The 21456-nt window shown below is 37.9% G+C and overlaps 1 protein-coding gene across 11 annotated transcripts in view; it reads left to right on the forward strand.

Moving 5' to 3' along the window:
• Positions 1–21456, forward strand: part of SLC7A2 (solute carrier family 7 member 2) — a 56482-nt gene that overhangs the window by 29203 nt on the left and 5823 nt on the right. For 8 of the 11 annotated variants that reach the window (XM_054823769.1, XM_054823779.1, XM_054823777.1 and 5 more), the window contains 10 exons: positions 3535–3925; positions 5171–5326; positions 8146–8311; positions 8863–8999; positions 9670–9892; positions 12381–12520; positions 16295–16397; positions 17505–17710; positions 18023–18189; positions 19140–19248. In XM_054823769.1, coding sequence (XP_054679744.1) covers positions 3550–3925; positions 5171–5326; positions 8146–8311; positions 8863–8999; positions 9670–9892; positions 12381–12520; positions 16295–16397; positions 17505–17710; positions 18023–18189; positions 19140–19248 — 1783 coding nt within the window. In that variant the 5' untranslated portion in view covers positions 3535–3549. Of the gene's footprint in view, positions 1–296; positions 760–3534; positions 3926–5170; positions 5327–8145; positions 8312–8862; positions 9000–9669; positions 9893–12380; positions 12521–12927; positions 13065–16294; positions 16398–17504; positions 17711–18022; positions 18190–19139; positions 19249–21456 lie in introns of those variants that run through there. The other 3 variants (XM_054823771.1, XM_054823770.1, XM_054823780.1) reach the window with 3 other exon arrangements.

Consider the following 21456-nt stretch of genomic DNA (forward strand, 5'->3'; position numbering starts at 1 on the left):
AAGTGTACCTCCACAGGGAGGCTCAGAGAAGAGCCAGTGCTCATCAGCTGTGCAGGATGCTCAACAGGAGCTCAGGCTAGTGCTGGTGGAGCTCACGGCAGCACAGGCCACGAGGAAACAGAGGCCACAATGGTCTGCTAGGACAAGGCAGGCTTAGACTGCAGTGGGGAAAGGAGGAAGTAGAAAGGAGCAATTAGGAAAATAATGAGACCTGTTGGTCAAAAAGTAGGAGAGAGCATTTTTTTCCATGTTCACTTACCCTACTTCATGTTCCTCTCTGTCCTCAAGATCAACAGAAAACTGTGAGATTTGCCCAATCATGTGGGGAAAGAATAAAAGCCTTTTTAAGAGCATGTGTCCGCAGTCAGTGTAAGCTTACCTAGGACAATGCTGCCACCAAAAGGCACACCAAGCTGTTACCTTCGTTGCTTCTGTAGCTTCTGAGCATGAGACGTGCTTGCCATGGTGTTATGATAAGCTGTGCTTTTGAGTCAGCACATATCAGCACTGAGTCAGAGCTTAGGCTGCTCTCTTGCAGTGAGCAATGCGTTAAAGGATCTGTCTTACAAGGGATACCTTAGAAAAAGGTTACACTTGTCAGTGATTTCTGAAGACACTTTGTCACCGCTTACCTATGTCATTTGGTCCTGCGTGGAAGCCAAATATCCTCCTAAGCTCATCAGTTCTTCCTGCTGCACCTTCCTATCAAGTATGAAGTGATCAGTACTGGAGTCTTGGGATATTCTGGCCATGTCTGAGGTACGACACTGCACCTGGTACACAGCAACAGAAATTGTGAAGTTTTCAGACATTGTTTATTATGCATATTGCACATTAAGTGTAGGAAACAGTGTAAGACGTTCTGGATTGCAGTGGTCATCATAAAAGGATGTGTGTTCATCAAGTCCACCTTAGGATGGTTATACCTAAAAAGATACATTTTTCATATGTATGAGATTAGGGGTTTTTTCTCTTCAGACACAAAGTTTGTGTCTTGAACTTTGTCTTTGGCTGTGCTCCAGTTTTTAAAGGATAAAGAAAAAAGAGTGGGTGTGAGTCAGAACAGGTGTTTCATCTTACTAGCTTGTGGCTAGCAAGAACCAGACTCCTGTCCTCTCTGCAAGAATCAAGGAAAACAGAAGCAGGAACAAACCTCCTATTTTGTCACAAGGATTACTTCTGAGCAGAGAAAATCATATCACCTACCTGACCACTGCGATAGATGACTTTAGAACCTTCAGGACTTCTTGTCCCAAATTGCAAAGGAGCAGAGCAGTCGGAGGTGCCGTTTGAATAACAAAAGTCTTGGAAGCTGTTTAGTGTTCTGAGAAAAACATCTGCCAGAGTAGTTTTTCCTGTTAATGAAATACCAAATGAACTATAATTTGGGGGGTGGGGGAAATAATTCCTTAAAAAAATGCAATGTTTCTGCAGCATTGAAATTGCTAAGGTGAAGAGCATGGAGTCACAAGAGCATTGCTGCTGGTTGCTATAGGCTACGGCCTAATGAGTATATTAATATAACATCCTAAGTGATTGCTACAGCTTCAGAAGTGTCATTATGGAGAAAAAAACCCAAAACGCCATAGTGGCCTTGGGAATACTTGTCCAAGTACAGCCCAGGATAGACAAACCTGGCTTTGGGGGAATGGAGTGCCTCAGCCTCAGGTCCAAAGAACAGCTGCTCTTACTGAAGAGTTCAGGAGCTACCACAGGGGATTTTGCGGGAACAGTTCAGTGTTGATTCCCCTCAGAAGAGCTTATGAATCTCTTCTGTCTGCTGACATGCACATTATCTTCCTTCTGAAGTTGATGTGTGAAATCTCCTCAGTGGCTGAAGTCTATGTACCATGGGCAGATACTTACCTCTGGGAGTCTGGCAGGCTGAAAGGACTGCCTAATTGCAGCAGAGCTGTGCAAACTTGCCTGTCTTGCCTCCTTCTACTGTCCTGAGGCAGCTATCACCTTTCTAATGGGCATTAGGCATCTCTGCCCAGAGCTATTCAATTCTATTTGCTATCCTTTATCAACTTCCCTTTCCTTGAAAGGGAATGGAGACTTTTTTTTTAAGAATGCTCTTTGAAGACAGAAGTGGCATGTCTAAATGTACTTGGGGAGCTATTGCAGAAATAGGAAGAAAATGTTTCTGCACAGAGATCTCTCTCTTTTTCATACCCAAGGGAATTTTTTTCAAGCAATCTCATATCAGGCTGGCAGTTCTCTTGCTTTTGACTCTGTTCTAGGATCAAACACTGTTAAATGAGCTATCCATCTTGATGCACAGTCATTGCTGGTAGTGGATTGAACTACTGTGAGTAGAAATTCCCTTTACTGTCTAGGAAACTGATACACAGCGGGGAGGAATCTACCAGCAGAATATCTTCATCTAAATGAAAAAGATTCTTACTTCCTAGGAGGGTTCCACTTAACAAATCATGAGCAGAGTATAGATATTTATGGTATGAGTTGCAAAGACAAACATCAGTTTGGGGAGACGGCAGATGGTATAGTTTAATTCTTACCAAACTCCTAGTCATGAACAATATAATTCAAACAAACATGTAAAGACAGACAGAACTTGTACATTAATGCTGCCTCTTTGAGATATTATTTTCTATGGGATGCCCATGTCCTGCCTCCAGGTAAATGCGTTAGACTCTCAGCTATCATTTTTTTGATTTGGGAAGCAGGCTTGCTGCTGCTCCTCCTGGCAGGCACCCGAATCACAGGCCAGAGAAGCACTGCCCACCTGCTGGCCTCCAGGCCCTAGCTGGTCACAAAATCTGAGCTTGTGTGCAAGAGCCGATCACACTCCACACTGCGACATGCACTCAGAACATTGAAGAACTGCAGTCAGCATGGGATGAGCAGTTATCCCATCAGATTTTGTTAGATGATTGTCAGGGAGAGTTGTATGAGATTTCTTGTAAAGATAATTAGTTCTGGGAAACTTCATTGGTGTGGGAGGGAGTAGAAACACTATTTTAATCTGTTTTCAAGCAGTTTTTACTGAAGCAAATTCTAAAGGCAAAAGCCATGTATTTGAAGGCAAAAGGAAATTGCATTATCTCTGTCAGAATGCTGTTTTTTTAAGTTTTTGCTGTTAATAGCCTTAGTGTTGGAGTTTTAGATCTTAAAAATCCTTATTTATGTTGTGTTGATCCTTATCTTAAAAGTCCTTACGATATATGGGATAATAGATGTCTCTTCTGGTTCTGTTTTAGAAATGGTTAAGAGGTGGCCATTACTAGATAAATAGAAACAATTTCATTTTTCTTACAGCAGTGTAGTAAACCTAAAGATAATGGATATTTTTCCTTGGGGAAATGTTCTGAATATAAAATTAGGAATACTGAATCCTTAATTCGTTTCCTGGGGAAAAAGCACATGCCAGCTTATTTAATGTCACAGAAGAGTGTAAATACATTAATTAGTAGGCATGATTAAAGTTCTTTATGCAAATACATTTTTTCATTGTTTTTCACCAGTGTCTATGCTACCTTTTATGTACTATAATGATTTTTTTTATTTCAGAGCTCTACACCCACCATGTTGCCCTGTGGACCAGCTTTGTCCTTTGTTCGGTGTCTGGTGAGGAAGAAGAATGTCAGTGCTGAAAGCCCTGAGGACTCCAAGTTGTGCCGATGCTTATCGACAGTGGACCTTATAGCCCTGGGCGTAGGAAGTACCCTTGGTGCTGGTGTTTATGTCCTTGCTGGAGAAGTAGCCAAATCCAATTCTGGACCTAGTATCGTGGTTTCTTTCTTCATTGCTGCGCTGGCATCTGTGATGGCAGGTCTCTGCTACGCTGAGTTTGGTGCTCGCGTTCCCAAGACTGGTTCTGCATATTTGTACACTTACGTAACTGTCGGTGAACTGTGGGCTTTTATCACTGGTTGGAATCTTGTTTTATCCTATGTTATAGGTAAGCTAAAGAATGAACGCAAGTCTCAAGGGTTTCTGAGACAGAAGATTTAAGACACAGATTTGGCTCTGTCTTTCTTTCCTTTATGCTTAGCTACTATTGCTTTTTACTCCTGCTGAGATGAAATAACCAATTTGATTAGGTTATTTCCTCCTGTGCATTGCCATTGCAAACAGGTTTTTTTGCAAGATGCTTTTGTAAACAGTGCACCTTCAGCAGCATGAACTGCATACCTTGGCATGAAAATTGTCTCAGTTTGGTGATGATGCACAAGAATAAACAGGATTTCATTGCTGTCTTTGGTCAGCAAGAATAATTTCTGTAAAATCAATAAGTTGTTTTTTTTTTTTCCTGAATATACACAGCAAGGACATTTACAGGGACCCCATCACTATAGTATCTCACTTGAAGAAAGTCATGATCTTTAAGTACTAACTTGTTACTAAAATGTCATGCTAATTAGTGTCCTATCAGGTAATCCCATAAAATACAAAGTTGATCAGATTTTAATAAAATCAATGCTTATATGGCAGATATTCAAATAACTATTTCAGTGCTTTAGCAGAGATGACATTTTTTGATTCAATAATTTTTCTTCCAGAGGTATGTGTTCCAAGCATCCATCATATTGTGTATAAGCACACCTAGCTGTGTATGTATGTATGCCTAACCACTGGACTGTTACCCAAATCACTACAAAATCAATATGCCCGAGTATTGTATTGAAATGTATTTCACGATAGGAGAGTTTTAAAAATAAGGTTGTATTTGGCCATGGCCATGTGCACTCTTTACCAGAGTATTAATCTTAAATACTAACTCTAGCAATATACATCTTGCTAGTGATTTTTGCTTCACTTCCAGGTGGACAAACTTTCCTTTATGTTCTTTCTTAAACTGCCTTCTTACATTGCTTTATATTGTTTAAAATATGCCATATTTTAACTTTAGAAATAAATGCCTTCCAGAATGACATCAGATATAAATGATACAGAAATAATTTATGCAATATTTAAGGAATCAATGAGGTACAAATTTGTATATTTTAATTGTAGAATAATATGTTACTATTTAACTATGTAGAAAACTTCGAAAATGTTAACATTCCTCAGCAAAACAAAATCACTGTTTTAACACAAGTCTGCTTTTTTAAGCAACATGCTTAGTTTTATTTCTTTTTCAGTAGAAGTAACTGTATCCCACTGTATGTATGCAAAACCCTAAATATGCATGTATTTTATGAAGGTACATCAAGTGTAGCAAGAGCCTGGAGTGGCACTGTTGATGAACTTCTTGAAAAACAGATTGGTCATTTCTTCAGAACCTACTTCAAAATGAATTACTCTGGGCTAGCAGAGTATCCTGACTTCTTTGCTGTATTCCTTATATTACTTTTATCAGGTAAGACAATATATGGCTTCATTTATTATGGTTGTGATGTCAGAGTGTTTCTGACAGACAAAAATGCTAAATTGTCATTTGTAGTTTACCAGAAATACCTCAATAATGTTTAAGAAGTTCAGATGTGCATTCGTGTAGTGACACAGTAACTCTGGGAATTAAATGTATATAATCAAATTTTCATGTGTACCCTCTTTTGTTAAAGCTCAGACATGAAATAATCACTTGTCAGTACTTTTTTTATAAAATCCATGATACAGATTGATGATAACGAAAATTATACACTTCTGTGTGGTTTTTATGGCTTTATCACTGGTAAATGCTTTCAGAGGGACCTTGAGGTTAAGCTCTGTTCTTTGGTCATGTGACATGCTCTCCTTAAATCACATATTGTGCATGTAGTGAGTATTTGTAAGGGCTTTTTTCCCTCTAAATTGTTTAGCTTATTCAGTATAAAATAACTTTCCCCTGTTTAAGTCTTCAAAAGAGTTGTTTAGCCTAGAACTTGTTTGATCTAAAGGGCACTCCAAGGTACTGTCATGGCCCAACAAACAGACTAGTTTGAAACCTAAGTAAACCGTTCATGTCTACTCCACTCAGTTCTGTTTCTTTTTTGTTGTTACTCACGTATCATGCTTTTAAATTACAAAAATTGACACCAACTATATGCTTTTCGATGGATCAGAAATCTCAAAAATACTGCAACTTATTAGCCTGTTTACATTTAACAATTACTTTCCACAAGGAAACGTTCTTACTGCTACCAGGAGTGAAGGAAGCAGCAAGTGTATTCTGAAGTGTATAGTTTGTTTTCAGCCAATACTAGAAACATTTCAGTATTCAGTAGAGGTCTTACCCATATCTCAAATATTTGTCATCTTCAGTCTCTCTTTAGATCAAACAAAAGCAGGATCCTTTCTTCTCTGGAAAGTGAAACTAAGTTATATGGATATAACCTCCTGTTCTCTTATTCTGTTATGAGTGGCTTTTTTGGACTCAGTACTTAGGAAAACATTTCTGTTCAACTAATGCTACAATGAGTGACCAGCGCATCTGAAGCTTTTATTAGGTCTCTCTACATAAAAAGATGAGTTCTCACACTTAGGAAGATCAGGGAGTTTACTAGACAAGGTTTAGTTCAGCATCCTGCCGTGTTTGTGGCTCAGAGTTGCCTGAAGGACCAGTTCAGACCCTTATGTCTTCAGGAGGGATGGGAATGAATTTGTTATATAGCTGGAACAGACCTTTCAGTTTCACCTCTTCCAAAGGAAGGAGGAAAAAAATAACATTTTTCAAAAGCAGAGCACTGAAACTCCACAAACCAAACTATAAAATGCTAGTATAGATGACTCCACCTTTTATGTTTTATCCATTGCTAACATAAGAAATAGAGATTCCTGATAGAAGAGGAAATGTTACTCCTGTGGTTCACCACTGCTCCTGAGTTTTCATGTGTGTCCTGTCTTTTCATCCCCACCATCATTCCTTCTTCACTTCTCTTGTGCTTGTGCCACAAATTACCTCTCCAGGTCTCTGTGGTAAGCAGCCAAACCACCAGTGAATGAAGTGGGTGGAATTCAGCGCTGCTGAGAGGAGGGACGATGGGGATGGCTCAGGACTGTGCAGGCTGAGCATGATACAGTAATTGGATTCTAAGCTGCGCAAAGCTGAATCATAGGAGTAGCAGATGATGTTTCACCAAAAATGTTATGTGCTAAGCACAAGGGAAAGTACACAGAAATCTGGTTGGGGGATTTTTTTTTTTCTTAAAGATTTTTTTTTTAAAAAAAAGTACATACTATGTTTCATACTGCACTAGGCTGATGGAGACGCTGCCTTCTTGGGAAAAACTGAGCTAAAGAAAGCATACACCTATTTCCAATAAAACTGCCACTGGTGAAGAAAACTTGAACAGTTCATATGATAACTTCTCTTTTATGATAAGATAGCAACTGTCTCATTAGTGGAGTCAGAAATTTTTTAGACATTATCTTGAGAGGCTTAAAATTTTCAGACTTAATCTCTAAATAATGAGGGAAAGCATGTATGTGATATTAGTGGAAATGCTTAGAGTGCAAATAACCTGTGGAGGTTTTCTCATTGGATTTAATTTATCCTGATCTGCTCACTGCCTGCTCTTCCTTTAAACTGTTAGTACACTTATAGTTGTTACAAATCTAATGACACAGTTGGATCCTGATGGAGTAACTTTCAGATTGTTTAAATGGACTACTCTGCAACCTAGGGCACGTGCATTTTGTATCAGCCTGTTTTCTAGAATCTCTGTGAATCAGTGTTTATGAACAGGAGGCATGCATTTCTCTTAAACGTTTTATTTATGAGCTAAGAAATGCAACTCTTACTCTGTGATAGATAAGCCCTGAAAAACTTAGAGTGAACAGATTACATTATTAATATAATAATTTTCCTTATATTTTTAAATCTAATTTTGTAAGGAATAGATTCTACCAATCTGTTTTTACTACGCATAGAATTCTTGTACCTATTTTTGCTCCATCGCATAAAATAGAGATATGAAGTGGAATCTCAGAAAAGCAGTAAGTAACCATTGCTCAAAATACTTTTAAATACTTAAATAATACAATTAAAGAAGCTTTCTGTTTTGTGGTTTCCAATACACTTGCCTATTGCCATACTGTCAAAGAGTCTAGTAAATCTGTGCTACCATTTTTTAAAAGTATAAATTCTAGTCCTGTTTTTTTAGTATTATTCACAGTACTTACATGTTTATCTATTTTAAATGCCATTTTATTAGTTTAAGGGACCATTCACATCTATACAATATTTTTATTTTATAGGTCTTTTATCTTTTGGAGTAAAAGAATCTGCATGGGTGAATAAGATTTTCACTGCTATTAACATCTTGGTCCTACTCTTCGTTATGATTTCTGGTTTTGTGAAAGGACATGCTGACAACTGGAAAATAAGTGAAGAATCTCTCATAAACCTGACGGCAGAAAAAGAGTAAGTTGTTCTGGGTTTTTTTTATCAATTTATTTGCTCATATTCCAAGCAATTTTCTGTTATACTTGCTTTAGTGGTATTGCAGGCAATATATCAACAATAGCTCTGTTGCTGGGAATGATAAACTTTTTTCCCTTAAATTAGTTTATTATTTTCTTGTTTGTAGTTTCCTTTAAAAAACATCTCATTTCAATACTGTTGTTCATAGCCATTTGAGAGGTTGCTGGCTTCTTGTCCTTAAGCCATGTGTTAACTACACTATGTGAGTATGACATTAGTGTTTTAATCTGTTTTGCCACAAACTGCAAAGTAAGATGATAGTTACTTCATTTGGGTATTCTTCCATTTACTGCTATTTTTGTCTTTCTTACAAGCTTTGACATAAAAATGTCTTCTTGTGCAGTTTTGTAAAGCAGAACTCTGTCTTGACGAGAGCATTTTAACATGTTTTACCAGAGTGGTAGGGAAGGAGGATTCATGTGTTTGTCCTACCAATAATAATAATAATAAAAAAAGAAGTTATTTTTCTGCTGTATTTTTCTTCTTCATAGGAATTACTCATCCAATGAGAATGTGACAAGTATATATGGGAGTGGTGGCTTTATGCCATATGGTTTCACAGGAACGTTGGCTGGTGCTGCAACCTGTTTTTATGCTTTCGTAGGATTTGACTGCATTGCAACAACTGGTATAGTATTTATATGTGTGTGTATATATGTATAAGTACATATGTATAACTTTTTTTTGTAAAAAATCCCACACAAACAACATAACAATCTGTCTACCGTTCTTCCTTTGCTTTCTCCTAAACCTCCTTCAGTCCACATACAATGAGTCTGAGTTCACTCCTGAATGTGGCTGTCGTTCTGGGAGGAAGGAGGAGATTTTACTTGCTTTATTCTTATTCTAAATAAAATAATTATTCCTTTCTAAGTCTGGGAAGTGCTCAGTATACATTTTTTCTGCCTTAATCATGTTAATCACTTGCTCACTTTTACAGTTCTCTGAGATGAGGTATCTCTTCTAAAGGCTGGCTTGTGTATGGCTGAAAGGGAATGAGTCCATTGAATTTGTAAATTGTAGGTAAATAACTCAAAATGATGGGCTTTGAGTACTCTAAATATAGCATGTATTTTATGTCCTTTAGTTTACCTCTATTTTTAATGTTATTTCTGGCAAAAAAATACTGAGTTTTGTTCTGTGCCACTGAGCTTATTTTATACAGATTTTTAAAACTTCTATTACAATGATTTCCATGGCTTAGATTAACAAATAATTTGTGTTTGATGTTATCTTTTAAAGCTGAAGGTGGAAATGAGTAAGAATTTTTGGTGGGGTGTTTTTTCCCCTTTTTTCAGGAGAAGAGGTCAAGAATCCTCAGAAAGCCATACCCATAGGAATTGTGGTGTCCCTGCTTGTCTGCTTCATGGCCTATTTTGGGGTTTCAGCTGCACTGACACTTATGATGCCATACTGTCTACTAGATGAGAAAAGTCCTCTGCCAGTGGCATTTGATTATGTTGGATGGGGTCCTGCGAAATATGTTGTAGCTGTGGGATCCCTCTGTGCTTTGTCTACAAGGTAAAGATGTTGAAATACTAATTTTATTAGGAAAAGCTGATGGATAACATGTGACATTTAAATATATGTTCATGCATTAATTTTGAAGGCTCAGTTCATGCAAAGGATTAGCAATAAGTATTATAAGCATGTTTTAGACTTAAGCAGGTCTTGATCACAATAGGTGCATTAATTTAAGTTCCTTTTTTAAACTGTACCGTTATTGAACTCTCCCTCTCTGGCTTATTACCCAAAAGTGGGGGTTTTTAATTAAAATATGTATTTTCAGACATATGACCTGCAAGTTATCTTTATTAACTGATAAAATAAACCTCACCCATTTTGTCCTTCCTTGCTGTCAACTCCCAGTGACTCAGCAGCTTTATGGGCTCTGTGTATTTGCAGGCAAAATTGAAGAGATGATTAACTAGCTCCACTCCTCATCTTCATTGCCTGTCTCTGTTTTCCTCCAGTAGCCAGTCTGTCTTCTGACATCATCCCTTCCTGTGGTTGCTGTGTGGGTATTTGAGATGTAGATTATAGTTGTGAAAATATTATAATTTATTCCTCTGTGAAACTGTGGATGTAACCTTAACATACCGTGTTACTTTTTGATTAAAAAGATCAGGGAAGGCATGAGATATATTAGTATGTGGCCATATATATTACACCCCAATTGTAATCTGGTATAAACACTTCCATAGACCAGAAAATTGCTTGATACTTGGATTTAGGGATAGAAAAATGCTAATGCCAATCTTCGACCTGGGCTTATGTAGGTAAGAGTCATTTCCGTGAGCTTCAGTGGTAAGAGCACTGGCTGCCTTTACACAAAGGGAAACGAAATGCCTGTTGAAGCACTAATGCTAACTGCACCCTGAGATAGCCCTGTAAGCATTAGCTTGAAGAAGATGAGCATGCTGACTGTGGACAATGGTTTAAAGGAAAGGAATATTTTGATGTAGGAGGGGATAGAAAAAGGAAGTAGTTCCAGAATTACATTAAAAGCATTGCAAGGCTGACTGAAGATTGTCATAGTTACACGGTTCATTCTGGGAATTTTTCCTCTATATTGCTAAATAGTAAAAGTGACACATAAGCAGAGACTAGATTAAATAAATTAATATGGGAAAACAAAATGAACTGAGATGGTAAAATGCTTTTTCAGAAATGTGAACTGTTGCTCTCTTTTTCCAGTGTATTCTGAAGAATTTTATTTACTCATATGGAGAGGTTAATCTTTCAGTCTGTTGACTGATGTCAGTTTAAAATGAACCAAAGGAAATTATATTTCATATTCCTCAGTTTAGAGGTATAAGAAAAAGAGCTGGGATCATTGCGTTTGGTCCTTATAGTTACCTCTTATGTTATGTCGTGAACTTGTTTCCTCAGGGTAAAGATGTTTGTTAATATTTCTCTTATTTATGTGAATGTACTTAAAGGGGGGTAGGATAAATAAATTTTACAAAACCACCACAGCAAAAAACTTGGCAGTGGATTTTAACAGTATCCGTATTTGAAAAAAGCAACTGTCACCCTGATTTAGGAAACATTCTTTTTTGGAAGGGACATTCATACATTAAGATCAGTTCAGGTGTAATGAAACTTATCTTGTGCGTCTAGCCTTAATGCTTGTGTCTCATTAGCATTGCTGGAGGTACTTAGCATTTGTGGTGCGTGAAAGCTATGCCTTCCCAAAGCAACGATTCTCTAAAGTAAGAAAGGCAACCATTCACCTCGTTAAAAACTAGTGTGCTTGCTGCAGAGGTTATACTGGCCTTTTGTCCTTTCAATGTTTTTGGGTTTCTTAATTACAATTATTTTGCTTTGAGGGAAAGAAACCACCTAATTTAAAAGGTATGTTTAAAAACAGCTTCAAGTTATCAACAGTTTAAAAGCTTTCTGTGTTCTGCTAATAACAAAATTAAATCAATTAGCTTTACTTCTTCCAAAAAAGGACACAATATTAATGAAGCTTGGCTAGAGGTGCTTTAATCAAAAGAAATAATGTGCCCAAGTACAACTGTATGGTGCTTACTTTGAATTACTGTTAATCAGCAGCCTCACATGGAAATGTAGGGTGTAAGAGATGCTGCTAAAGTTTATTGATTTGCTGCTGCTGACTGACAGATTTTCTCCAGGAATACTAAAGCTTAATTGCATAGTTAGTGTGACCTGGAACACATTCCTGGTCCACTAATACCCAAGCACTACAGTGATGGCAAGAGTTATTTTGCTAATCTGAATTCTCTCTGATGAAGCAATTCCATTACTTAATTTAAAAACAAAACAAAACAAAACAAAACAATCAACTTCACATGGAAAATGAAATTTCTATTTGTGTCTGATCTGTAGTATCTTGGGCTATGGGGCTTTCTGGTTTTGTCTTTTTGTCAAATCATAAATTTTGTTTCTATACATGCCATTAATTAACATTGTTTATCTTGTCTATGATACAACTCTGCATGAACTGTGTTTGCCATGTTGCATGTGTTTGCTTTTTACGCAGTCTTCTTGGATCCATTTTCCCAATGCCACGTGTAATCTATGCTATGGCGAAGGATGGGTTGCTTTTCAAATGTCTAGCTCAAATCAGTTCCAAAACGAGGACCCCACTAGTTGCTACTCTATTGTCTGGTGCAGTGGCAGGTGAGACTAAGAGTTGATCCTTGTAAAGAAAGGTGCACTGCTAAACACATTGCATATATGGAAATAAATCACTGTTGTGCAGCTTTGATTTGCTTTGGACTGAAATGATCAAGTCTGATTGTCACCAGGTAAAATAGGCTACCAGTAAAACTTTTTTCTACCACAGATTTTGTATTTGTTGATTAATCTCAAGTGCTTTCAAAGCCTAGGTTCAAAATAAACAACAACCCAAACCCAAGAACATCGGTCAACCAAACAAAAAACCAAGAGCAGCAACACAGAGCCTAATCAGAACTATACCTAAACCCATTAACTCTTCCAAGCTTTCTTTTTGTGTAGTTGGGTTTACCAGTAAAGCATTGTGCTTTTAATAACCTGTATTTGAACTATACATTTTTCTGTTCTAGTCTTCTCGGCTCTATGTTCCCTTTGCCCCGAATTCTGTTTGCCATGGCACGTGATGGTTTACTCTTTAGTTTTCTTGCCAAAGTGAGTAAGAGGCAGGCACCAGTTTCTGCCACCTTGACGGCAGGGGTCATCTCTGGTAAGCTCTCAAAGCCTGTGTTACTTAAAACTGAGATTTAAACACTCTATGCATGTGCATGGTACTTTATATTTTTGAAAAGGGCTGCTTGTTAACTTCCCTTGCACGTACAATGGGAATAAAATTGCCGAGTAATCAAAGGGTGGAAGAACTCCAGATCTTGCCAATCATGGTGGTGGTGATGTTCTTTATGTCACAGAATTCAATTTTTTTTTTTTTTAATATTGGCTTCTTGTATTGTCAATAAGCTTGTTACTTAATCTGGGTCCCTTATACTGATGCTCTACTTACAGGGTTTCCTACACTTACATATTTATCACGTCTATAAGGGGGGAAAATAACTGTCACATTTTTTATTATGAGACATGAGAAAAAAAATCTAAATTTGCAGCAGGATCACCTTTTGTGTAAAATACAAAGATTTTTAAATTTTCTTCTAAAGAAAAAGGATTCTGGTTTTGTATAGGCTTACCAAATTGTGCTTGAGGGATATGTGTGTGTGTTTTGGGGTTGTATGTGTATGCACATACATGTATGCACATACATGCCCACATGTATTTTAGCAAAACAGCATTTTGGGAGCTGTTGCCAACTCTTAATGTTTCACAAGGAGAAATTTTTAACAGACAACTCTCACTTTTGTACCTTCTTGCAGAGGTACATGTAGTTGTGCTCAAATTTCATTATCTTTTCACTGGGATGTCTAATTACCCAGGAAAACTGGAAGCTCTAGAAGTATTTAACTCAAAGGCAAATAAGTAAGTCTTAAAAGTAATTAAAATATGAAAAACGTGCCTTATAACATTTAGCAACCCTGCTAAAATTGATATCAAATAAGAAGTTCAGAATCAAAACTAAAATATTATTATTTATAATCAGGGTCATCCTCAGATGCCACAAGACTGGAACTGCTTATGCCGTGTACTTGGCAGTAATGTGGGAAGGCACAGTCATTGTCCGGATAGTTCCCACATGAAGCATCAGTTCCACTTTCTTTGGTCAGAGTACAAATAAATTGCTTAGAATTACTTTTATTGTTTTGACTTTATATTATTTAAATTTGTAATATTGATGTATTCCCCTATAATAATTTGGAAGTGCAAATATTTGGGATGAAATGAACATCTTTATCTGAAATCACAAGGATGATGAGGAGAAAGAAAACCGTGTTACCTAGCTGGTAAACTGATACAGTAATATAGCCCTGACTATAGCTATGCAGCAGCCATCACTTGGACTGCTTTTAGACAGCCTGGGGAATTTGGTGTGTCAACAACTCACCTGAAGACAGTTTCATCTACTGCTGGAGAAGGAGTAATGTCTTCTTCTGTCTTTAAAAAGATGCGTACTTAGTAACTTGTGGTCATAGCTTTGCGAGAATAGTTACGGATGTATGCAACAGCTTCTATTATCTGACTTTTCATTCTTAGCATGGATAGTTTTAAAAATGTTAAGGAGATTAGATGTTTGGCCCCTTAATTATAGTTATCAGGTCAAGACTACAGCTGAATCAATTGTCACATGTTATTACTGTGACTTACCTTTTCACAGGTGGTAATTGCGATTGCAAACCTTCACACAGCGAAATGTTTTGGTATCAGTCCAAGGCTTCTTCACCATAAATTGATCTACCGTTGTTTCTTACAATTGGAGTCGAATTAAGAGAGGTGGAAAAGCAATACTGTGTCCTTTTTTCTCTTAGTCAGAAACTTGCAGGCATTCTTCAGTTTGGTTCTAATGTAAAAGAATATTCTGGGCTACAAAGCAGCCTTTCGAAGCTAGAATTAAAAATTAAATAAAGCCACTTACATGAGGTTATAGTAGGTTCGGTTCTTCCTCAGCTTTGCTTATCTATGCTCTTTTGAGCATGCAAAGCTGTGAGGTATTCAGAAATCTTCCCCGTAAATGACTTCTTGGATTTAGGAACATCCACTGTCATTAAAGAAAACAGGATGATCTTCCTTCCTTCATTGGAAAAGGAGACTCCCAGATGAAATAAACCTTCTGTAGTCAGCAGTCTTGTTTTCAGAAAATCACATTTTGCTTTCTCCTTCAGGATCAAATACCAGGGGAATGTGTGTTTGTGCGCTTATACACCTATCTACAAATATATTAACAAACGTGTAACATAAATATTATATATAAGTATTTCTGAATATCGAAAAAATTGTGCGTGCATATACATACAGTGTATAAAGGCTATGTTTAATAGTTTATTTTGATGTTGAGATTACTGGTGATTCAAAAGATTAAGTAATTTTAGATTCTTTCTGCATCTCAATAATGTTAATAAAATACAAATATTTTAAGAGGTTCTTTGACCACATATATTTCAAATCAATTAGCATTAGCCTTTCATTTATTGATGGCTTGCGCTAATTTTTTTATGTGTGTCTGTGTGCAAATAGCGTAGACCAAAAAAGACATTCCAGAATCTCCAAAAGAATGTGGCATTAGCTTTTATAAACACAAAGACTGTTGTAATTACCCTCAGTATCCTGGAAGTTTCTGCCTCTGATTTCAGTGATCTTAAGAATATTAATTCATGTGAGATTTTGCTGGCCTTTCCTGAAGGCCACTTGAACTTAACTTTTTTTTAGTAAGATAAACAATTTAAAAAAACCCACAAAACTATTTTATTCAAGACAACTCCTGAAAGTCCTCTTTACACAGAGCTCTTTCTCAGCTCAGCAGAAATTTTACATACCAGTGACTTACTGGGTCGGATCATTTTTCCCCAGTTTGGCAGCAGAATCCATCCTCTCAGCTTTGGTGAGACTCTGTTGCAGGTTCTGAACCTTATTCTATGAAAATATATTTTTAATGTGGCCCATATTCAATAAGCCATGTGTGGAAATACTTATGTCCAAGTAAGTCAAATACAAGTTGCTTGATTATGCAGCATGACTGTATGGCTCATCAGTGCATATCTATAAGAATGAGATCCCCCAACTGTAGGGAATTAGGTTTGGGAATGTTGGCGATGACTTCAAAAATGTGTTTTTAAGGATTACCATGATTTCACTCATATTGCTGTCAGTAAAACGATGCAGTTACACTGCAGACAGATTTTAAAATCTTAGCTCTTAGTATGTCTTAATATTAATCTTAGCACTTACAGTTGGACTTGATGATCTTAAAGGTCTTTTCCCACCTAAACGATTGTATGATTCTATGATTCTATGTCAGCCTCATACAAATTTTGCATTTTCTTTTCTTTTCTTTTTTAGCTATAATGGCATTTCTGTTTGACCTAAAGGCTTTAGTGGACATGATGTCTATTGGTACGCTTCTTGCTTATTCACTTGTGGCAACTTGTGTCCTCATTCTTAGGTGAGTCAAAATCATCCTTTGTATTCTACTGTGCTTTTTTTTGTGTTGGTCAGTATATAAACAAAAGTGACATTTGCAGGGTATGTTTCTTGCTAGATAGATAGCTAAATGTTTAAAAATTAGCTGTACGCATCTAAATGATTACTAAGAAGCAGTGACCCATCAAAGAAAACAATGACATATTGTCATATCAGTGAAGTCAAAGCTTCATGTGACATCTAAACACCTTTTATTTTCCAGAAGATGTGTAGTCCAAGCATTAGTCCCAAAGGTACTAGATGTAATGAATGATATTTTGATATGAATACAATCTATGCTGTACATCAGGCCTATTACATTGTGGGGGCTGTATGTGAAAGGTGTAGATGTTCTAGGTAGTTCACAGGACGAACAAGTTCAAATAATTGTTTTGTATTACCCTGGTCAGAAAAGTGTTTCAAGATGTGATAGCCCTAGAAGAGAGTGCAAATATTATCTCTCAATGAGTGCCATTATCAATACTTGTCAGTAAAACTCTGGTATCTGTTCTGTTTGTAAAGCTACAGAATAATATTAATATATTGGTAGCTGCAGCTCACTTTATTATGTATTGCTTTTTGTAACTTAAAAAAATCAGTCTTTATTCCTTAAGGCTAAGTAATTAACTTTGAAAAGTATAACTGTTTAAATTCAGTTCAAATTCAATGTTGCAATAATTTACACTTTGAAAGAGAAGACTATTTTGCCGGTTAGGCCAGTTAGGCCTCTTACCCTATGGGAAGCAAGTCAGAAAGAAGGTCCCCTACCCCTTCCCTGCCATTGACCACCAGACCCTGTCCCCTCTTTTTATATGAGACTGGTCATTTATCTGACCCATTGGTGCATTCACGTAGCTTAAAAAAATGCCCCAAAAATCCCCAAACAAACCCAGAAAAAAAGTGAGTTGCCATAGTTTGTTTGTATATGATAGTGACTAATAATACATGCTGTTGCAGTGCAGTTATAAAGTGGGACATTCTGAATCTCTACTGCAAAGAATTTAGTATTTAAATACATTCCTAGGGTCACACTGCTTCAAATCCCAAAGTAAGCTTAATTTTTTTATTATCCTGTTTGTTTTATGCATAGATACCAACCCAGTTTAACCTACGAGCAACCAAAATATTCTCCAGAAAAAGCAGCTTTGGCTGCACCTGAAAAGGAATCTGCAGTAAGTGAATCACAGATACATATGATAGAAGAGAACCACTTCAGTCTTAAGGCCCTGATTAATCCATCCAGTTTACCTACTGAGCAGACTGCAACTACCGTTAACTTTTTAGTGGGTCTTTTAGGTAAGTGTTCAGCTGTCCAAATTCATGTAATGTATTAACATAAGTAATGGAATTTTATTAAAGACAAAATTAAAAATCCAGTGATAACATGCCTTCCTTCAGTCATAATTAATGTGTCATTCCGCAGAGTGCTTTTATACTTCTCGACGGATCTAATCTGTCATCTACTACTATATGTTCCTTTAATTAAACATTTTCATGATAACATTTCATACTGAAAACCTGCTGTCATTCTTCTTAAAAGTCATGTCCTCTTCAATGCAGAGATTAAGTGACTTCTTTCCCATTTCCATAATTTTATTTTTCACGCAGCTTTCTTGATTTGTGGCTTGAGCATCCTCACTACTTACGGGATTCATTTCATTGCTAACTTGGAGCCCTGGAGTATTTGCCTTCTTGCTGTGTTGGTGGTGTCCTTCATAGTTACCATTCTCCTCATCCAAAGGCAGCCTCAGAACCAGCAGAAAGTGGCCTTTATGGTGAATAACATCCGCTATGTTATTCTCTAATGAGAGGTTTGGATGGATTCTGACAAGTGGGAGAGGGGCAGAGAGAGAGTGATGGTCCTTTTTCAGGCAGCCTTTCATTACTGCACTGCCACTATTGCTGTTCACTTTTTGGTGAAAGTAAGGGTAGTGGATGCTCACGGCTGAATCATCGGCATGTGCAGTCCAGTCCAGATCTCAGGACTACAGAAGGGGTTTCATTGCCCACAGATTGAGATGTGTGACATCTATAGGAGCATGGCTGCAGAAAATGGTTGCACCACTGATGTTGGTGTGAACAGCTGCTATTGCAACTAGTGGATCTGACAGCACAGATCTTCTGGGTATCCTTTTAGACACATCCCCAAAGTGCACATTGTGGAGACCCAACTAATTTTAGACCTCAATTTAAGTGCTTAGAAACTGGAAAATAATTCAGAAACTGATTAGCATGCAGTCACTTGTCTGTGTTGTGTGCAGTGATTTGGACCACTGTACAGTTTGTACCTACCTGTCTTTCATTTTGAGCTTTCACTTATGTTCTAAGATCAGCTACTTATTGGAAATAATGAAGTATCGTGATGAAGGTCAAGGCATCTGGTGGAATTGGGGGGGAGGGCAATTCGGAAAGAAGGAATATAAAAAAATATACAAATAATATTTTTTCAGCTGTAGATTCAGCAATTCATTAGTATATGTTCAGCAGAAACAAAGGTTTTTCTTCATAGCCTTAGAGAATATATTTTTAAAAGAATTTATTTTAAAAGTTTAAGATCTGTAGAAATCAGTGGTTAAACCCAGTGAGAATGAAAATTTCACATTTCAAGAAGAAAATTTTCCTATTCTTTTTAGTGAGCAGATGTGTCACCTCTAGTTTGTGTAGGAAGTGTGACATGCAAGAAATTACATTTAATGCTACAGGCATATTAAATATTTCCTTTTAGGTTCCACTGTTGCCATTTTTGCCATCCTTCAGTATCCTGGTAAATATTTACTTGATGGTACAATTAAGTGGAGACACTTGGATCAGATTTAGCTTCTGGATGGCACTTGGTAGGTACTTCTGTTCATTTCAATCACGTCTTATGTTAGGACTGATAAATCCCATTTTAGAACATTTTATTCTCTTCTTTTAAATATTTGAATGAAAGTCTGTGTTTTAATAAGTCAGCTGATATTTCCGATCAAAATGAGAGCATGCCTCAGAAGGGGTATTTATTATGAAGTCAAAATTGTAAATACAGTTTTGAGGTAATAGAAAGAATCAAAGTTATAGGACTAATTCCAATAAGCCACAATTTTTTTTTCCTAATAAATATAGCTAAAATTTTGCAGAGACCTGTTTGTAACAGTTTTCTTCCCAGTACATCAGTCATTCTCCTTTAAGATATGGAAAATTGTATTAATTCCATCTAGACATAAATTAGAGATAATAGTTTCCATGACCTATTAGAGCATTCAATTACACAAAAATGATGCATTGTGATGTAGTGCCTGCATTATAAATAGAAACAGGGAAGACCTGAAGCATGAGCTCTGATTCAGATATCATAGAATCACAGAATCATAGAATGGTTTGGGTTGGAAGGGATCTTAAAGATCATCTAGTTCCAACCCCCCTGCCATGGGCAGGGACACCCTCCACTAGACCAGATTGCCCAAAGCCTCATCCAACCTGGCCTTGAACACTTCCAGGGAGGGGGCATCTACAACCTCTCTGGGCAACCTGTTCCAGTGCCTCATCATCCTCACAGTAAAGAATTTCTTCCTAACGTCTAATCTAAATCTACACTCTTTCAGTTAAACCCATTACCCCTTGTCCTATCACTACACTCCCTCATAAACAGTCCCTCACCATCTTTCTTGTAGGCCCCCTTCAGGTACTGGAAGGCCGCAATTAGGTCTCCCCTGAGCCTTCTCTTCTCCAAGCTGAACAACCCAAATTCTCTCAGCCTGTCCTCATGGGAGAGATGCTCCAGTCCTCTGATCATCTTTGTGGCCCTCCTCTGGACTCACTCCAAAAGCTCAATGTCTTTCTTGTACTGGGGATCCCAGAGCTGAATGCAGTACTCCAGGTGGGGTCTCACAAGAGCAGAGTAGAGATGCAGGATCACCTCCCTCTACCTGCCGGCCACACTGTTTTTGATGCAGCCCAGGACATGGTTGGCTTTCTGGGCTGCTAGTGCACATTACCAGTTCATGTTGAGCTTTTCATCAATCAACACCCCCAAGCCCTTCTCCTCAGGGCTGCTTTCAATCCATTCCTCACCCAGCCTGTAGTTGTGCTTGGGATTGCCCCAGCCCATGTGCAGGACCTTGCACTTGGCCTTGTTGAACTTCATGTGGTTTGCATGGGCCCACTTCTCAAGCCTGCCAAGGTCCCTCTGGATGGCATACCTCCCCTCCAGCGTGTTGACCGCACCACACAGCTTGGTGTCATTGGCAAACTTACTGAGGGTGCACTCAATCCCACTGTCTGTGTCGCCGACAAAGATGTTAAACAGTGCCAGTCCCAATACTGACCGCTGAGGAACGCCATTCATCACTGTTCTCCACTTGGACATTGAGCCGTTGACCACAACTCTTTGAGTGCGACCATCCGGCCAATTCCTAATCCACCGAGTGGTCCATCCATCAAATCCATGTCTCTCCAATTTAGAGACAAGGATATCATGTGGGACAGTGTCAAATGCTTTGCACAAGTCCAGGTAGATGACATCAGTCACTCTTCCCTTATTCAACAACACTGTAACCCCATCATAGAAGGCCACCAAGTTTGTCAGGCACGATTTGCCCTTAGTGAAGCCATGCTGGCTGTCACCAGTCACCTCCTTGTTTTCCATGTGCCTGAGCATAGTCTCCAGGAGTATCTGCTCTATGATCTTGCTAGGCACAGAGGTGAGACTGACCGGCCCGTAGTTCCCTGGGTCTTCCTTTTTACCGTTTTCAAAAATGGGGGTTATGTTTCCCCTTTTCCAGTCAGTGGACTGCCAGGACTTCTCAAATATGATGGTGAGTGGCTTGGCCACTTCATCCACCAGTTCCCACGCGGATGCATCTCATCAGGTCCCATGGACTTGTGCACCTTCAGGTTCCTTAGATATTCTTGAACCTGACCTTCTCCTGCAGTGGGTGGTTCTTCATTCTCCCAGACCCTGCCTTTGCCTTCTGTGACCTGGGCAGTGTGGCTCGAGCACTTGCTGGTGAAGACTGAGGCAAAAAAGTCATTGAGTAATAATATCTGAAGAATAAACTTTTTTT

Source organism: Grus americana, chromosome 4 (genome assembly GCF_028858705.1).
Source record: "Grus americana isolate bGruAme1 chromosome 4, bGruAme1.mat, whole genome shotgun sequence".
Classification (NCBI taxonomy): domain Eukaryota; kingdom Metazoa; phylum Chordata; class Aves; order Gruiformes; family Gruidae; genus Grus; species Grus americana.